Source organism: Peromyscus eremicus, chromosome 2 (genome assembly GCF_949786415.1).
Source record: "Peromyscus eremicus chromosome 2, PerEre_H2_v1, whole genome shotgun sequence".
In the NCBI taxonomy this organism is placed as follows: domain Eukaryota; kingdom Metazoa; phylum Chordata; class Mammalia; order Rodentia; family Cricetidae; genus Peromyscus; species Peromyscus eremicus.
In genome coordinates this window covers 72,705,976-72,725,532 of record NC_081417.1, presented here as the reverse complement: position 1 = coordinate 72,725,532, position 19,557 = coordinate 72,705,976, and the positions used below count along the sequence as shown (strand labels likewise).

Genomic DNA, 19,557 nt, shown 5'->3' with positions numbered 1-19,557 from the left:
TTAAGTTTCCAGAGTCTGGCAAAAGTTGATTTAAGAGTTTTTGCTAACCTGATCATTCCTTCAGAAGGAGAGAGCCTTTGAATTTCCTAGTTTTCCATTTTGGTCACCTCACCCCACCATTAGCTTTTCTATAGAGACTCCAGCTTGCTTTGTTCCGTTCTGTTTTCTGTTCATAATAGACAGTAGAGACTCTGAATATGTGTTAGGTAATGATTATGTGAATGAAAAAGAATACCACTAAACTTTATACAAATTCCTGTAAGACATTATTATTCTCATTCTACAAAGGAAGACAGAGAACCCAGCTCCTCTAGATCACACAGTTTATACAAGTGCCAGAAAAAAATTTAATCCCACATCTATGACTCCAACCCCTTTCTCTCTCTTTTATATCACACTGGCTCTTTTAGGCATCAGGAGATACCAATTCTGTTGTATGTAAATGGCTTTGAAGTGTGCTCCTCTCCACATTTGCTATCAAAATAATCCTACAGCACAGGCTGAATATCTTTCCTTGCATAGGTATAGAAGCTAAGGCACAGAAAGCAAATAATAACCTGTAATTGGATTGGAAGATTGAAGATGAATCCAGATGTTTCAATGCTGGTGTTTCATCTTGTCTCCAACTAATGCAAACAGTTTACCATGGTTCTTTCTCTTCAAATTCACTATTCCAGGGAAACCAGGACCTGGAGAGTCACACCTGACTCCCATCTTGGACCCCCTTTGAACATCCAGTTCTATTGATTTCACATCTCATTCATTCTTAAACACATCCCTGTATCCTCCTTCTGTTGCTGGGATCCAAGCTAAAGACTTCATCTTTGCTCACTTGACGTATTACAAAAGGCTCCTCGCTGGTTTTCCTAACTGGGAAGATCATAACACTATATACTCCTTCCACAGAGATTCCCCCATACCCAAATGCAAATGTCAATCATCCCCTTGCTCACAGAGTCCACACTTCCTTCATCATAAAGTCAAGTCTCTTGGGATGGCCCACAGGACCTTTGAGATCTGCCTTCTTTTGACTTCTCCAGTCTCATGTCCCCAGACATGCTCTTTAGTATAGAATCCCAGACACAAACACACACACACACACACACACACACACACACACGCACACACACACGCACACGCACATGTACACGCATGTGTTTCTGCTGGAACACCCCACCCCAAAGGCCTGTTTATTTACTATATCTCCACCTCCTTACCCCACCCACCTTCATGTGGGTCTCCCTGCACTCCTGAGCTAACTCTGTTAGAGTAGCTGGCATACTCTATGCCAATCATCTGCTTATTTCTTCGCTGTCTTAAACAGACTGAATTTGTGCAAGGTAGAGACTAGGCAGCTCTTTTTTTCTTCTTGCTTAAAAAAACAAACAAAAAACTTGTGTGTGTACACACATGTGAAGGTGAGTACATCCACACATGTGTATATAAAGGCTAGAAGTTGTTGTGCTAAATAGCCTTCCTCTATCCCTCTCTACCCTATTTTTTGAGACAGGGTTTCTCACTGAACTTGGAGCTTGCTGTTTAACCTAGACTTGCTAGACAGCAAGCATCCTCTATCCACCTATCTCCACCCCAATCCCCAGCACTGAGCTTACAGGCACCCACTGCCGTGTCCTGCTTTTACATGAGTTCTGGGGAGCTGAACACAGGTCTCACAAAGCAAGCACTTCACCCCCTGAGCCATCTCTCTGAGCAGGCTGCTTCTGTAGTGACAGCATTCCCAAGAGTACCTGTACTCTCTTCTACCACTGAAGAAAATTCTACAAACAGTAGTGTGTTCCTTTTGTCTTGACATTGCTAGGAAGCCCAAGTATCCCATGTCTTCATGCTCTGTGACCATATCTGCTCTGGAGTTTAGGGCATTTGTTACTCCTGCCTGCCTTCTGCTTTTTTCTTTTAAGAATCTTTCTGGCCGGGTGGTGGTGGCTCACGCCTTTAATCCCAGCACTTGGGAGGCAGAGCCAGGCGGATCTCTGTGAGTTCGAGGCCAGTCTGGTCTACAGAGCGAGATCCAGGGAAGGCGCAAAGCTACACAGAGAAACCCTGTCTCGAAAAACCAAAAAGAAAAAAAAAAAAAAGAATCTTTCTGTATGGATACCTTCTTGGAGAAGACATAAATATGTAAACATGTATGCACTAAAAGTAAATTATTCCTGTTTCACATAGAAATAAACATTTAAGGGGACCAGCAGGAGGGCAAAGTGGGGCTGTCTCCCTGCAGCTACCAAAGTTAGGTAAGCTTGGGAACTCTCAACTGAAGCGCAGATACTAAAGGGGCTCATCCATCACAAAGGAGAAGCCCTTTCCAGCCTAGAGAAATAGTTTGAAGACCTGCAACTTCTCTCTAACTTGCTTTTTTTTTTTTTTTTCACTACAAAGGCTTTACAACAGAGACTTGAGCAGAACAGACAGACATTTCCAACAGCCAGTGAATTAGAGAACCAGAGCTTGAATGAATTTGGTCGCCTGTCACCAGCTCCCCACAAAAAGAGGTGGCACACATCGTCCTGAGGATAGGCCTCCATGTAAGAGATCCTGTCCCAAAAATATTGGGGAAGGGGTAGAGGAAGAATGTCTGGCATGGATTTCGAGTCTACACACGCACACACCCACCTACCATATGTTTGTATGTATGTATGTATGAATGAATGTATGCATATAAATGCACATCTAATAAAGTACACATCTAATCGGTCACCATGCCTGCTGATTTCCCTCTGTTGTCCTCTTCTTGGACCTTGCTCCAGCCTCTTCATATCCTTGTCTCATCCTCCTCCACTTCTACCTCTTTCCAGGCTCCATATAAGCAGGCCACTCCTCTGCTCAGAGCCCCTAAAATTCAGCATAGGTTGGAGCACACAAGTGTACCCTATCTTTACCACAGTTGCATATCCGCAACTTCTTTGCTCTGGACATCCCCAGAAAGACTTTTTCTCCTTCTGTTGCCATGGTTGTCTAGGTAATTGTTTTCTCCATCCCAGGTCATACTAGCTTAGTTTTATTGGCCCGTCCCCTTCATCATTCAGATAATTCCTAGTCACCCTTCAAGACTTAGGTAGTCTCCTAATAACCTCAGCAAGTTGCTTGGTGCTCCCCACCCCGACTTCTCATTGTAACTTCATTGCTGGCTTCATCCCCCACTGGGCTGAGACCCCATACCTCTGCTGGGCCTCAGAAATGCTTACTGAACTGGACACACTGGGGTAGACACGCTCAGGAAAGGCATCTGGAATGAACCTTACCATCATGTTTTCCACAAATCAGATATGAATCTCACCAGCTTATCATTCTTATAATTTTTCTAAGCCTTCAAAATTTATTAAATCCTCCTGACTAGTGTTCTTGACTCTTCCCTTGCCTAATCACCAAACAAACAGACAAACGATTTAGAGTTGACTAAGGCTTGTTTTCACACTGAGAGCCAATGGTCCTAAATGTCATTTACTTAAAATTCTCTCCTTGATTTGATTGGTGTATATGTTTATCTTCTATGAAATTCTTACCAGTACTAGGATTTTTTGGGAACCTTCTCTTCTAGTCCACTAGATTAGTTACTATCGTTTTATTAGCTTACCTGGCCTTTTGTTTTTTTAATATAATGTGATTTCTTCATATTAAAAAAACCACAGGAATATTCTATGTACACAGACAAGCAAAGAAAACAAAAAGCAACCAAAGTGGAATTATCCATAAGCTCCCAACGCAGAGCTTAATTATCATTTTAACACAAGAATAATTATCATTTTAATGTAATGACTTCCATTTAGCCATCTTGCCAGATTACCTGACATTTTCCGGCCTTTTGCAGAATAGTCTGGCTAATAATTACAGGATGCTCAGCGTTCCTAGAGAGGGAGTTAGGCCCTGGCGCCTGTGCCTGTTCTAGAGATAGTGGGTGTGCTTGGCAGAAGTCAGGTGTGTTTGTTGATGTATGTTATGCTGGGTGAGGTGACTGCTCCGTTGTATACCAGTAAAAACATGACAGAGCAATTTTATGAAAATTGATGCTTTGAAAAACTAAATGCCTGGGAAAGAGTCAATAAAGGTAAGTTGCTGAAAATAATATTCATGGATGTGAGATACACAAACACTGGAAAGAAAACTATAAAATTATTTGCAACCATAGTTGGTAAATTTTGGATCCATTTTTAAAACTCAAAATTTCATGTTTACTCTTTGGGGATGACACTATCCACTGGTGTTAATTAATCCAAAATTACTCAGCAAACAACTTTAGAGGAGTTCAAGAGTCATAAAATGAATAGACTTTTGTCAAAGATTAGCCAATTACCATGTGTCACATCTGTAATTTCATCACTTGAGGCAGGAGTATCGTGAATTCAGGGACAGTCTATATTACATAATGAGACCTGGTCTCAAAAACACAAAAACCCAAACACTGGCTATGAATATTAATATATCAAAATTAAAAAAAAATTTGAACAACTTTCTATCTTAACAAGTTCCTATCAACTATCAATGTTAACATAATCAATAAAGCATCTACTATACCTTTAAAATGTATGGAATATTTATCAAGTGGAATAATGCTGTTAACATTCCTTTCCTCCCTTACATTTTTCTGACTACACTGTGAAAGTTATTCTAATCTATTATATCATATTTACAGCCTGTTCTGCCCAGTCCTTCCTATTCACCTATGCAGCTATAACTTTTACTTAACATTTAAAATGTATGTCCCTATATTGACTTTTTCTCTTTGCTGGAAACGTTAAAAAAAAAAAAAAGATTAAGTGTAGTCTTATGCTCAGCCCAGGGTTTCTTAAGTAACTCTTTTCCTTTCTTATTGGTTGAAATTATTTTGTTGTAAGCTGCCAAAGTCCTTTGTGAGAGATGGAGAAAGTAACTGACCACATATCCCTAACATTATGTCTCCCACTGTGAGGTCACAAGACTAAAAGCCCCCAGTTCATCTTAAAGGCAATTTCTCCGAGCTGTTGCTGCTCTATGCTGACAGACCTGGCCTAGGATCTTGGTAAGATCTCAGGAGCTTTAAGATTTCTATTAAAAACTTGATAAGAGCCGGGCGGTGGTGGCGCACGCCTTTAATCCCAGCACTCGGGAGGCAGAGCCAGGCAGATCTCTGTGAGTTCGAGGCCAGCCTGGTCTCCAAAGTGAGTTCCAGGAAAGGCGCAAAGCTACACAGAGAAACCCTGTCTCGAAACCCCCTCCCCCCCCAAAAAAAACAAACTTGATAAGACCTTGTGATGGTTTGATGGTCAGCTCTTCTTTTTCCAGAATCCTCAAGTCAACATAGAAGGCGAAACTCCTAAAACTGTTTCTTAGAATTTGGACAATAAATGAAGCATGACACCAAATTAAAGGCCTCACTGTCATGTGCTACATCTAAAATAGTAACATGAAGAGGTACCATCCTGTGCATGGGTTACTCCCACAGCATCTGATGAAAGGCAGGAACCAAGCAGCCTCATAGGACACTGGCTTCCTTTAACTGCTCAACCTCTGTGAGAGCTCAGAGTTGCATGCTATCTGACCAGTTCAGATTTTCATCACTACATGTGCATTAAGTTGGGCTTCATGAGTACAGTCGTAATATTTTGGTCAGTAATTAACTGCATTTATCAAGGCAGTCTCCTCTAAGATCATTTTACCCAGGGAAACTGCATCCATGTAAGTTTGTATAACATATTCTAAGATATCTACATGACAATGACATTGCCAGATGATATAGTTCTTCAGATCATATCCCTATCATTAAGGGACACGTGTCAAAGAGCTTGGATCTTCCTATATTTTCTGAAGTTTGGGGCTCTATGACAGGACGTACTTTTCATGACCAAAGGCACAGAGAATGACTTTAGGGTACCATTCAGGAAATGAGACTTTTCATAAGCTCCTTGGTCATTAGGAGAATTATATAGGAGGGATGTAATTCTGAATCAGAACCATGCCAAAACAGCCCCCACGAGTCTAGACTGATTAGTTCTTCAGTATCTCAAACACCTGCAGTATTTGAAGATGCCTCACAAATGCTGTTAGCAGCTCCTTTAGCAGCCTGGCATACACACCAGGGCTACCTAGGCATCACTCTGAAGCTCAAGCCTCAGGAAAACTCACAACTTATAAAACAAGTTGAGATTTCCTGGTCTGGTCACAGATCCTCCGCTTAGGAAGCCAATCCCTTCCGGAGTCCTTAGTACCACTTAAAATGGTTAGTTTTGAACCAACTTGATCTTTTACAAATTCTAAGGGGGCACAGCTGCTGCTTTAATGATGGCCTGCCTCAACTGTACACACGCACTAATTCATTACAAATGGAGGCTTTGGGTACCTGCGCCACTGCACCTGTGCCATGCACGCTTTCCATGGTGAAGATCGCACATGGAGGCCTTTCTCTTCTACCTGGATTGGACTCAGTTGTAACTCTGTAACTCTATCAGTTATATGGCCACATGGTCACTCAGATACCAGCAAGGAAGCCTGGCTGGGCAGTAAACTTTGGACTTCAGAAACACAACTTGGCACATTAATACTTTATAGTCTAAGACCCTGGAACATGCTCAGATGAGGAGGAGGAAGAGGAGCTGGGAAGTTCTCTGCTACTCTTGCAGCAGCACCCTGACCTGAAGCCAGGACTACTTTCTATCAACTACCACCATGGGTGTGGGAAAGGGTTAGGACACAGTAGACAATGACATTCTTTCCTATAAAATTTTATTTGTTACATAAAAAATTCTATACATTTGTTAGACTAAAATACAGTTTTCATAATAATTCTGGCAACTGAGTCCATACAGAGAAAACAGCATTAGACCAGCACTTTTTTTTTCTAGTTCATATTTCTGCACAAGTAAAACATTTCAAAGCTCCATTTCATATAAGCTCATTGAACTCTGAAGCTAGATGGAATGTCATCCAATTCAGAGCTCTAGGCATTCATCTGCCTGCAAGAGTTGATCGCTCCAGAAAGTGGATTGCTTAATATACATAGTTCTTCAGTCCTGTGAGAGCATAATGCTCTGAGTGTAACGTCTGCACTGTGTTAGTACACAGTCAAAAGACCAGGGCTACAAGTGCATCTGTGGGGCATGGTCAAGCACCTACATGTTTGTTCCCTCACATGCATAGTGTAGTGACGCCAGTAATAAGAAAGAACCCAAAATAACATGAAGGGAGATGACCCCAAACTATATAATCCATGGAAGGCTCAACTGAGTTCTTCTGTTTTTAACGAAAAGAGACAAGATGTGACACAAAAACTTACTTCAACACTCTGAAAACAAATGAGGACAAATGTGCATTAGAATGTTGTTTACATTCTCATCACCCAGGACAATGGCTAGGCTTGACACGGGATGTAAGAGTGCCTGGGAGAGCAACGGCAGGTCCCTACTGTGTTGACAGTTCTTCAAAACTTGGTTGTCTTTTTTCTATGAGTTCCAGCCTAAACTCAAGTTCAGGGAGGCTGGGCCAGGCAGTATGGATAATTTGACCATTTGGTCTGCAAAAAGACAGGCTTTTGTCTTTGGTCGTTTTCCCAGAGCCTCTGGCATTTTGTTAGATGCCTTCATGCTCTTCCCTGCCTGTCAGTTGTAGAGTTCTCCCCCATGTCTTGTATTCTAACCAGACAACAACCTACTTGAACTGACTTCATTATATGCAAGATCTAGCAGAAGTGCATTTGGTGCTCCTAACTATTCGGAGACTGTCACACTGAAACTTTTGCCATATAGTGTGTTCCAAGAGAGGATGGGAGGGACCAGAAGGCATCAATAAGGAGGAGCAAGAGAGCAACACAGAAAGGGTTGACTTGGTTCTTATGATCATCTTTGGATAGTGAAACTCAAGAAGTGCTGAGCAGAGGACTAGAACACAGAGGCCAGGGAGAGAGTTAGTTTATAGTCCCTGGCTCAAAACCTCCAGCCACCACATTTCTATGTAATATATTTCTAATACAGTTTATGGGGCAAGGAGGCCTGGACCTGATAACCACATGGTAAAGGAAGAAGGTCTTCACAGTTTTTAGAAGCTGATATACCCCTTCTATCTCTGCATGTATTCTCCAAACCTTTCCACAGCTTACTTAAAATCCCTTTCTCCAGCAACAACTAGCACAAATGATATTCCTAACCAGCAGGATGTGTAGGTAAATTCAAAGACAAAAGTCAGAAAGTTCCCTTTAAGTCATATGCTTCTATGACAAATGAACCAATCAAGTTATTAAATTTTGGGCCTTGCCCTCCTCTTACACAAATTTACAGCAGTGGCCTCTCCATTTACAGCTGCGGAAGGTTCATTCCAGCCTTAAGGGTTCAGGGTAGAGAGCTGACTTTTGTTATTTCTCCGCTGACCTGCCAGTGAGATTGCTACTGCTTTGTTCAGTCAGACAATAGGGTTTAACATCTGACTATGAACTGGGATCCACTGGGGTCAAACCTTTAATAAACTTCAACCCACTTTTCCAAGGGCCTAAAGAGCCTTCCTGGAGAGCTGCTACATACCTAATGGTGAGCTGTGGAAGCAAAGGACCCCTTATGCTTCCTCAAAGCATGAAGGAGTGGACATGGAAAATGGAGGCAGGATCCATCAGCAGAGTAGTCTATCCCTGCCTGCTCTCTAGTGTGTGGGAAAGTGAAAGACAGACAACACCTCCCAGGCTGATGTGTGTGTGTGCATGTGCATGTGCGCGCGAGCGCTGGGTGGAGTGGGGGTGAGGCTCAACGTCTACTCCCAGCATCGGCTCCTCCAATTGGTCACTCAACATTTTTTTTTAAAATCAAGTACCAACTCTACTTCAGTTAGCTCATTATCATTATCTTCATCTGTTTTTCTTCGTGTTGACAGATGTATTTTAAGACAGTTATATACTGGTCACACTATGCCACATAATGCCATATTGGAGTAAATCAAAATAGCTGTGTTTTGGTAGATGGATAATTACAAGGATTCTCTTTTCATCTCTTTTAGGGTGCACTCCACCCCACTGGAAAGAATTTGGTTCATTGCCAGAAATTTCCCCAGGACACATCCCACCTCATACTTCTAAATGGTGTAATGATTCAATGTTGCCCATTCAGACTAGTGTGGTTTTCTACTTCCAAACCTGGAACTAAAGCACATACTAATTTCAGTTATAAAACTGATTCAGGTCAGAGGTAATTAGCATCATCCCCATGGATAGGCAGTAGGAAGTCTAACCACTTGGAGGAACACATTAGAGATGCAGTGAGGTACATTTAGGAGGCAGTTCAAAGCTTCCACGAGTACAAAGAGACCCTATGGTCATTCAAACCTGCTTTTGAATTTCAAATACTAAATTTGGATACCAGCAAATAAAGTGAAAAACATCTGAAACATGTATAAAAGAATCAATGTTTTCATAATCAACTAGATCTTGATTAGATTATGAAGAAATGCTTGATTTTTCTGAGCTTTCTGGTCTGGAAAAGAAATCATTTAGGTTGTAAACCGAGGATAAAAACTGAAGATCAGTGTAATATTTGGGTTCCTAACCATTTCTTATCTTTTAAATAAATGCACATCCCCCCCCTAAAAAATACCAAACTTAAATCCTGCATTTGTAATTTACAAAAGCAGCAATTGTTCATGCAAGAAAGAAACTCAATCGTTGGTCTATTGTTATACATATAAAGAAATCAAAATGGGAAGGAAGAAAGAACACAACAGTTCTAGAGAAAAGAAAAGGTTTTCCGCAGAAAGTCACAAGTTAAAAGTTCTGCATTGAGGTTTTCTGTAAGAAAGGTAATTTCAAAGTTTTAAATTTTGAATTGAAATTGTTCTCTTAAAATATGGAATATAAGATTTGGCTCAAATTTAAGAAATTCCAATGGGAAAAGTGTGTTTTCTCAAACTTTTCACTGTATATATTTGAATTTTTATTTTTGTTTTTAAGTTTTTTGCTAACTTTAGACTTTTTTTTTTTCTTGACATACTCAAAGATCCTGTCTTTTCAAAACCTGGACCATATGCCACTAAATGAAGACAAGTTAATTCTGCAAGCAGCCACTGTATATGAACAATGGCTACTTTTCAAAAGGGCCAACACAAATTCCGTAATGAACACAGCTACATGAATATGCATTTAAAGCAAAAGGCATCATTCTATGCTAGAATACAGAATACACAAATCTCTGCCTCGTGCATTTACTTAGGATCCCATAATTCTCTAATATATATTCACAGACCACATCTTAACTGTAGCAAGCACTTCTATCTGTCAGACGGAATGCGTAAAAGGAATACGGAGATTAACAGCATCAGGAGCACTGATAAGCCTGCAGATTTCTGATGGATTGTTTGTTTTCCAAGTGGCCATAGCAAAGCAACAGTGAGCTGACTTATTGATGTTTTAAGGAGAAGGGTGGTGCAGGGCCTTGTGAATGCTGAACAACTGCTCCTGTCACTGAACTACGCCCGCAGCCCAGAGCTTACTTATTAAAAGATAAAAGCTCACAGACCCCTTTGAAGGAAATTTCTCAGATACTGCAGTAAGGCTACTGGGAACCCCAATTCAAATGAGAAGCCAAAAATAAAAAATAAAATGAAATGTTCAAGTCACCATAACCAATAGCTCTGGGTTTGGAGCTGATTTCAGAACGCTGCTCTGAATGTAGAGGGACCTCCTGGAAGAGCACGGAGCAGCAGGGACTGTGCATGGCAGGGATGTCTGAGGCCCAGAGGTGGAGGGGGGGTGGTGGCACTGTGTGGCTTGCAGATACCTGGAGCATGCATTTCCAGTACTATTCTGAGGAGGGAGAGGTATTTGTGAGTCACACTTAAAACAGCCAGGACCAGGATAAAGGGGTCCACATCTGACCAGGGTGTAATCTTCAGAATGTGTTTAGAAGGCAAATATCATGGTCCGTGGTATTGGGCAGAGGTTATAATTAGATGCTTAATACCTTTCATCGAAAGAAGAAGAAAGGAAAAACTAAGAGTAAAAGGGCATCTCTATCAAAGAAAACACGTATTTCAAGCATAATTTTTAAATACACTCATTAGGACCTCCATTAGGGAAGACTGAGAAGCAAGCCAGCTAAGCTACTTGAGTGGCATGGAGTTAGAATATTATCTGTAGGCTAGGATGAAAACTTTAATCCTAAACATTAACCATTGCATTAAATGGTGTCAAGGAACAACCTGTGTTGAGCTCTGCTCATCCATGCAGGGATTATACAATCTTAGTGCCCTGGCTAAGTGTTAATGATTTATTATTTTTACACTAGTAAGCCTCTTGTTGAAGATGGGGCTCATGGATTCACACTGAAATAAATTCAACCCTTTTCCTCCCACATTACAGTAACAGGACAACTTATTCTAGAGGCAGGAGTCCAGAAGGTCTAAGTCATTTAGAGTCCAGACTCTAAAGTGCCTGGTGGCAGAGACCATGTGGCACTGAGAAGACCACTACCATTTTTAAAAGGAGACCCCACGTCTAACGCCAGAGACAGGACTCCACAGTGTGGTGTTGAAAAACCATCACAGGAAAAGGAAGAAGTCACAATACAGAACAAGATAGTTTATAAAGTTATCCAGGTGTCCAGCTTTCACAGACCATTTTTGCTCTGGGTCTATTCTTCTCACTTGGGCAGAAGACGGAAGCGGTGAGCAGATGCAGTAAGGCAGCCCATAGCTAGGAGAATGACTTGCGGATGGATGAAAGAGGCAGCAGCAGGGTACCCAAGCAGAACATTTAAGTATTACTAACAAGCCTCAGCCAGGCCTTCTAAAAGTAATCAAAGAATGGAGCTCAGGGCAGAGCGATATTCCATACGTCAAATATCTCTCTGTGTGCACCCGTGTAATAGATATGCATATTTGCATATAACTATATGGCACACAAATGTACTTGGGGCAAACAGCCTGGAAAGTAATTGAACTCAAATGACATGGTTACACACATAGATCATAATTTCTAAACACAATGTTAGTAAAACAAAATTTATTTGTAAAACAGGACCTGTTATATAAAATGGCACACAATCAAGTTATACAAAAATACAAATTTTCTTTTCTGATTACAGTTCTAGTTGCAAATGATAATTAGAAAGCATTCCTGGTGGTTTCCAGTAGCTGGAATTGCGAGCACATGGAACAGGGGCAGCAAGAGTCCATGATGCAGGGATGTCCAAGTGAGCAGAACCTGATTCCCAAGCTCAAGTCCATCATCGGGTCACTTTGGAGGGACACCTCCTAAAATGGCTAGCTCCTGGAATGTCTTCTGGTGGGAGACCCATCTTCCAGGCTTTGGCCCGTTCTAACCTTAGTTCCCAATGTTTCTGAATGTCCGAAATCGGGGTGGCTATGAGTCACATGGTACTCTGATTTTTCTCTCTCACCTAGTAGGACAGTTGTTAGTTACATAATTAAATTCCATTTCAAATGATATAAAAGTACAGTGACACTATTTGGCAACACTAGATGTTAGATGTTAATTTCTGGCGAATTGTTATTTCACAATAACAACACTGGTGCCCTGGATCCTGCTCAGACATGAACTCTTAACTGTGTGTGTGTGGTTTGTTGTCATTTTAATCCAGACTCTTATTGCAAATACTCTGAAGGTTCAGAAATATTCATGAGCTTGAAAAGAAACCAAGGCATTTAGCGAAATTTAGCCTAGCTAGATTAAAGAACACCAGTACTTAAAAAAGAAAATACAATTTACCTTTTGCAGCAATTTAAAGTTCCAACCCTTTGAAAGGAAGCACATTAGCAAACAGCTGCTGACTGAGCCCTCGGGACACTGTATGCAATTCCATAACACCAGTCTAACTCACTGTCTAGTTCTAATAGGCAATGCTTTCTTTCAAAAGATTTTCCTTCCATGGAATGATAAATGCTGAGGCTTTTTTTTTTTTTTTTTTTTACAGAGCCTGTATTTAGTGCAATAAGTTTAAAAAATTTGCTCTGAAATATTTACTTTACATTAACAAAAATAGCTTTTTTTTAAAAAAATTGTAACAAAAAGGAGTTATCGCATAAACAGATCATGAATTATTCTTAGCAAATTACACTTTTTTTCTTAAAGCATTCACCATTACAATAAGCAGAACAATGGAATATTAGCCATTCATATCTGGTAAGCTTTAGGAATTAAAAAAAACCCAGCAAAACAAAAAAACCCCAAACGTACCCCCAAACATGAAGAACATTCACACTTGAAGATTAACACTAACCAATTCTTCAGTTAAACATTGTAGAACTCTGGATATTCAAAATGGATGACCAAGGAGGGGAGCACCTGCCAGTGTGTTCAGATTTGATAGCGAGCATTTGAACAGATGGCCGTTGAACCCTAAGCTCCTGACTTGTCTCTGAAACAAGAGCAAAAGCACTGGAATTCCCAATGCTTCATGCTTTGTGTTTCTCTCTCTTACGCCTTCTAGAATCACCTAAGCTGAAAATCAATACACAGAAATGGAAAGGCTAAACGGGCTGGGTGCCCCAGCTTCCTTTAAAATCAGGCATACGGATGTGTGGTGGATGCTACTAGAAGTCAAAAAGGAAAGAGACAAAATACAGGAAAAAAGTTTGCATAATAAAGATTATCTACCCCTTTCTTTCTCTAGGTCTCCTACCTTCTTCTATAGAAGCATTAGGGTAAACTACAAATACCTGAGGAGTTGGTTACTTTTGAATGTCAGCTGACAAATGCATGAGCTATTATGAAATTCCCCATAATGGCCCCACTCATATGCTTCTGAAAGTAAAATGACATGGCTTGTTTGATTGGGGGAAACAGATTGGAGAAATCTCCTATTTGTCTGAATGCACACGCCTAGTCTGACGTACTAGGACTTAGGCATCAGTAAAATAAGATGCTGATTTGAAACGTACACCAGGGAAATCATCCCTGCAAAAACTTACACAAGAATTTGGTACAATAATTTTACCTAGGTTAAGTAACTAAAGTTAAAATTTCCTCTAGTTATTAAAAATGTTAATCAGATATGAATCTAACATTTCCATTAAGACAATTACAATTGAAAACATTAAACGACGGAAGTTGCCTTGTAAAAGCCACCCGTATGAAAGGAGTACATGTTTGACAAAAATAAGCATAAAAAAGGTATTAAATCCCTGTTCCTTTTCTCTGATTTTGGCTGATTATGTGTGTGTGTGTATATACATATACATATATATACACACATACATATACATATATACACACACCCACACACACAAATACATAGTTATGTGTATATATTGTTTTGGAATGTCAATGGGGTCCATAACCGCCGGCTATGTTCAAGCAGAACTTGCTCCCGAAGCCTAGAAAACAAAGTCATACAGAGTATAATCTTAGAAAATTACCATTGCAAGGAGATACGAATGATGCTATTAGCATACACACATGGTCACAACAGCACCCGGGCAAAATAGGTTGAGACTCCTCTCTTGAACCTACGATGCTGGAATACTGCAGGCCATATTTCCTTCAGGTCACCAGTGAGACACGCATAGCCCATTCCTCCACTACTCCAGCCCACATCCCCAGAGAGCTCAGGTTGCCCTTTGAAATCTTGTCCTTGTACAACCGCAAGCAGACAGCCAGATCTCCAAAGCATTACATTCAGCAAACTCTTCTAAGAATTGTAGAGAGACCTCATGAATCTTAAGAAGTTTTTTAAACTAGTGAGGCTCTCTTAAATAGTTCAGGAGGAAAAGTGGCAGTTTCTTATTTAGTTCAACAACCCCCATCAAGTGGACAATCTGAAAACCTCATTTTCTTAAATATTTTTACAGGATAAAAAAAAAAAACATCTAAATGAAGACAGCCCATATGGAGGGAGCCAGGCAGGCGGCAGCGGTTGTTGCTGTATGTATTACAAAACAGACACGATGCTCTCGTGGAGAGCTTTCATCGAAAGAGTAACAGCAAATGAGAACAGGCGGTTCACTTTCTATGGTCCCCTTGCTTCAGTGGTGAAGGTCTCAGATAATTCCTTACGACACAAGGGCTGGGGGAAGGTAGGCATCAACTCTGATCATGTTTACCAGGCATGAGAAGAAATGTTTAATGGCATGCTTAAGAAATAGGGCTGTCCACTCACATTTGCCACTGCTTGGGGGGTGGGGGGGGGGAAACGGGACACTTCTTAACTACTTACAGTGACATTCTTGGGAGTCAAACACTGTAGTGCCCAACACACCAGCAGGACAATGCACACAAAAGATGTGTTTGAGGACAGAGCTTGCAGGAAAGCTATGATCCGATGAGCAACATAAAGTGAAAGGAAAACCCACGTGAAGATTAATACACTCCTTGGGGTATGGGCCACAGGTGAAAACTGAAAATACTACTCAGAAAAGGCTGTGGCTTCTACCAGAACGCTATTAACTTTGGCAGGTCTCTTAGGATTAGTGTCTATAAATTAGGGTTTCTGGTAGGGAAGGGATACTTGTACTCTGGTCTACCACAATTCATCTTCTACTTACTAAGAGTCATGATGGAAATACATGCCAAGTCCATGGCCAAATTGGCTGGTCTTCAACATCAAATATTTCTACCTTTCTTAAAATGCTTATTACTGAAGATTGATTTAATGGAAGCTTCAACCACCAGAAAGGAGGGAGAGGCAAAAGCCAGTTCTTTACAGTTATTTTTTATATAAGTCCCTTTAAAGTTTTAGGTTTGGATTCTTTATTTCCTAAACAATGAGGACAACTAGGCAGTGTAAGTGACATTTCTTCATGTCACTATTGGATTGGTAGCATCATTCTACTTAGACTAGTATAGGTTTGAGATATGTACTATTACACTACAGGAGACTATCTATAAAAGAAACAACTCGGGGTGCGAAACTGATTAAGTCACTTTTCTCCCCCAAATAAAAAGCCTATTTTCCTGTCTATTGATCTATGAGATCATCCATGTATCCATCCATACACATATACATTAATCTTCTATCTGTCTGTCTATCTACCTACCTAAGTATAAGTCATCTACCTATCATCTGTGACTGATTGGAGAAAACAATTCCTTTTACAGCTAAGGTGTGAGAAGAGTAGCTTCTTCCTACCAAATGGAACGTGGGTATTGATGGAAATCGCCTTGTTTGCAGGTGAAAATAACACAAAACCAAACCAAATAAACAAACAAACGGAAACAACAACAGCAAAGAAAGTACAATCTGAGCAACAGAAGAAAAAGTCCGCAAAGAGGTAAAGACAGCAATGAAAACAGAACAATTTTTTTTTTTTTTTTTTTAAAGGAGGAATATGAACTTCAGCAAGCTGAAAGGAACCTTCATGGTTATCTTCTAAAACGGTAAAAATGAACTGCTGCTTCATACCACTAAACGTCCAGTGGGATGAAAACTAAATCCTGACAGCCAGAAAACAAGAGAAACGGTTCTGACTTGGAGGCAGGCGAGCACCCCGGCCCTCTGAGCACTGGCAGAGACGCCACTGTTCCTTTCAGCTCACTTTTACAGATGGTAGTCTCAGCTGTGACAGGAGTTCTGCCATCCAAGTGATGGGTAAGCAGACAAACAGAAAGAGCAGCATGTCCTGCGTGATACAGATAACGAACGCTTCTCCAGAGGACGTGCAGTCAGTGAAGACAGAGAGAGAGAAGAAGTGAAAGGGAAACTCGTGGAGGACGGCCACCTCCTCATCTCCACCTACCATCGGCTTTAGTTCTCTGGCATCCGCGACGCCTCCCTTACCGGCTTCTTTCATCGCTTTCCTACTGTTTTCCACAAATTCCTGTAAGGTATGGACCACAAGGCATTAATTCAGGGATCGTTTTAGATTTCAGTCAGTAGGTGAATTTTAACGGTACATCCTTACTGTGGTAAACAATACTTTGAATGAACAAGCAAATCACTAAATTTGTTAGGATGGATTGCAATTCGCAGATATAAAATCTTCCTTGCATCATCCATTCTGACATTCTCACTATGGCTCCAGGAGATAATGTTAGTTCTAACCAACAGTTTCAAGAGCTTGCTTTTCCTACATTTAGAATATCTTTTTTGTTTTGTTTTCCTTATCAAGATAAAATGAACCAAAAACAGTTTGCTTCAAAAGCTTCTGGTTTGTATTAATTTATATATATATATATATATATTTAAAATTTTTAGCCAGGGTTTCACTATGTAGCCCTGGCAGGCCTGTTACTCACTGTATGGCCCAGGCTGGCTTTAAAACTCATGACAATCCTCCTGCACCAGCCTCGGATTATAGATGTGCACCACCACACCCCACAGCTATCTAACCTTACCATTTCCTCCTCCTTATCACCTGTATCCTGCTATTTACAGCTCTAGATATTACTCCGTAAAGCAGAGATAAGGAGAGCGTCAACCAGAACCTGTGGTCAGAAGTTGGGAGAGTAGGAACATTCCCCAGGGGATTGTACCGCTCTATGAAAGCCTGCAGAATACTTCTTCCCTATTATCCTCAGTATTCCTACAGAAGAAAACAAAGGGCATGGTGGCTCCCGCCTCCAATCCCAACATCAGGGAGACTGGGACAGGGAGAGCACAAGTTCAAGGTAAGCATGGGCTACAGAGAGTTTACCTTAAAAAAAAAAAAAAATTGATCAACAGAAATTTCCCCTTGAACTGCTCTAGTCACAAGAGACTGCAATACAGATGAAATTCCATATGAAAACAGCCAGACAGAATTCATTTAGAACTTATGAAAGCATCCAACATGTAGTTGATGATGCTATTAGTCGGGGACAATCAGTATCAAACAGGTCAGTTCATTTACCTTCAATTTTTCACTATCGAAGAAAAAAAGGTATGTCTTAGAGTCACACATTTACTTCAGATTTAATTGGATACCTCACACTACCACAAAATAGCTGTTTCAAGGTATCATATTCAGTCTTAAGTATCTTTAGTTTGCTATCATTTAACCATCATAAAACTGTATTTAAAGCAATCTTAAATTATTAATTTTTTTTTTTTAATTTTAGGTGGATGGGTAAGTGCCTATACATATGTGCGCCATGGGTGTGCAGTCCCCAGGAAGCCAGAAGAGGGTGTGGGATCCCCTGGAACTGAAATGACAGAGGTTGTATGGGTGCCATTCCAGTGCTAAGAAATGATACCTGCTCCTCTGCCTGAGCAGCAAGTGCTCAGAATCACTCTCTAGTCCCTTAAAGCATTTGAATATGGTTTTCAAATTGTTTCAGAATTCAGCTGAATTTCTAATACAGAGGAACTTCAGGGGCTGCACAGATAAATCTGGATGCAATATGCTTATGAAGAGTCAGTACAAAATACTTTGATAATTATAGGCTGCTTCCTGTATTCACTACAAATTCCTTCAATCTGGCCTGTGAGATGTAGGCTGATGGGTTTTAACCAGGGTTGATGGTAATAGCTTGGATAAATGGTTTGCTGGAGAAAGGCAATCAAGATCTGAAAACAGGAGTTTTTCTTTAAGAAACACTTCAGGAGAGGACACTTGGATCAGATCAGTGGCTAGAAGACATGTTTTAAAAGTCCATTCAAATCTGTGTAGTGTAGAGAGGGGCAGACTGGATGGAACAGTGAGTGCTTAGAGCTATTAATGAGTACTGTTCCAGTAGGTGGATCTGAAATGGTCTCTTCTGTCCCAGGAAGACCTACCCCAATTTTTTCCAAAACAAACTTCACTTGTGATTGAGTTCTACAATTTAAATACTGAATTACTCTGGAAATTAACCATACAGTGTGTTGTGAAAACACTGCCACCATTTTTATCCCTCAAGCAACGGAGGGCATTTGAAGTACTTACCATCAGCACTTTATCCATATAGAATTCCCGGCCAGGGCTCCCATCATTGTATTTTGTATCAATGGCAAAACACAAGAACAATACATCCACTACCATTTCGTAAATGGACAGGAAGCAATGAGCGACTAGGAAAGCAAAGAGGCAGACGATGATCAGAGGTGGCACCCATACTGTGTAATCTTGCTGGTAGTTGAGCAGCATAATCCCAGCCAAACCCGTGCTGCAGACTATCAGCACCTGCAGCAGAGAGAGCAGAGACCACACTTAGTATCTCACCACTGCCAGCCACAGGTCTTCATCGCTGCAGACTTAAAGAGAACTCTTCATCAGTGATTGCTGCCTAAGGCTGCTCCATCTCAACTCACAACATACACTCTACATAGACCCAACAGGAAGTCATTCATGGGCATCGAATCAATTTAAGAATACACATTAGATGATTCATGTTTATATTAAAGGGAACTTAGTTTTCCATGGTTCCTGATAAGCCTCACCCACTGAGAAGTGAGTAATAAATTTTAAGATAGATGCATGAATATTTTTAAAAATTTAATTTATTCATAAAATTGTTGATACTAGAATTGATATATGGTTTTTTAAAGTACTCCTACATATATGAAATATATATATGAAATCATATTATATACAAAAACAATAAGACTCTTCATTACAATTTGGAGCATCATTATAAATGCTTTGCAAATACTTCCTTAATTGTATAATTTCATCTTCTGAGTGATTTAGAATTTATTTAACCATTTTCTTACTATTAGAGATTTATGTTTTCAGATATAAATG

At 40.4% G+C, this 19,557-nt stretch overlaps 1 protein-coding gene across 3 annotated transcripts in view; it reads right to left on the bottom strand.

Moving 5' to 3' along the window:
* Positions 1 to 19,557, bottom strand: part of Slc44a1 (solute carrier family 44 member 1) — a 184,090-nt gene that overhangs the window by 38,405 nt on the left and 126,128 nt on the right. The window contains exons 14-16 of one of the 3 annotated variants that reach the window (XM_059254357.1): positions 18,760 to 18,996; positions 16,654 to 16,734; positions 12,881 to 14,295 (exon numbers count right to left, since the gene is read on the bottom strand). In XM_059254357.1, the coding sequence (XP_059110340.1) occupies positions 14,272 to 14,295; positions 16,654 to 16,734; positions 18,760 to 18,996 (342 nt within the window). In that variant the 3' untranslated portion in view covers positions 12,881 to 14,271. Of the gene's footprint in view, positions 1 to 12,880; positions 14,296 to 16,373; positions 16,735 to 18,759; positions 18,997 to 19,557 lie in introns of those variants that run through there. The other 2 variants (XM_059254358.1, XM_059254356.1) reach the window with 2 other exon arrangements.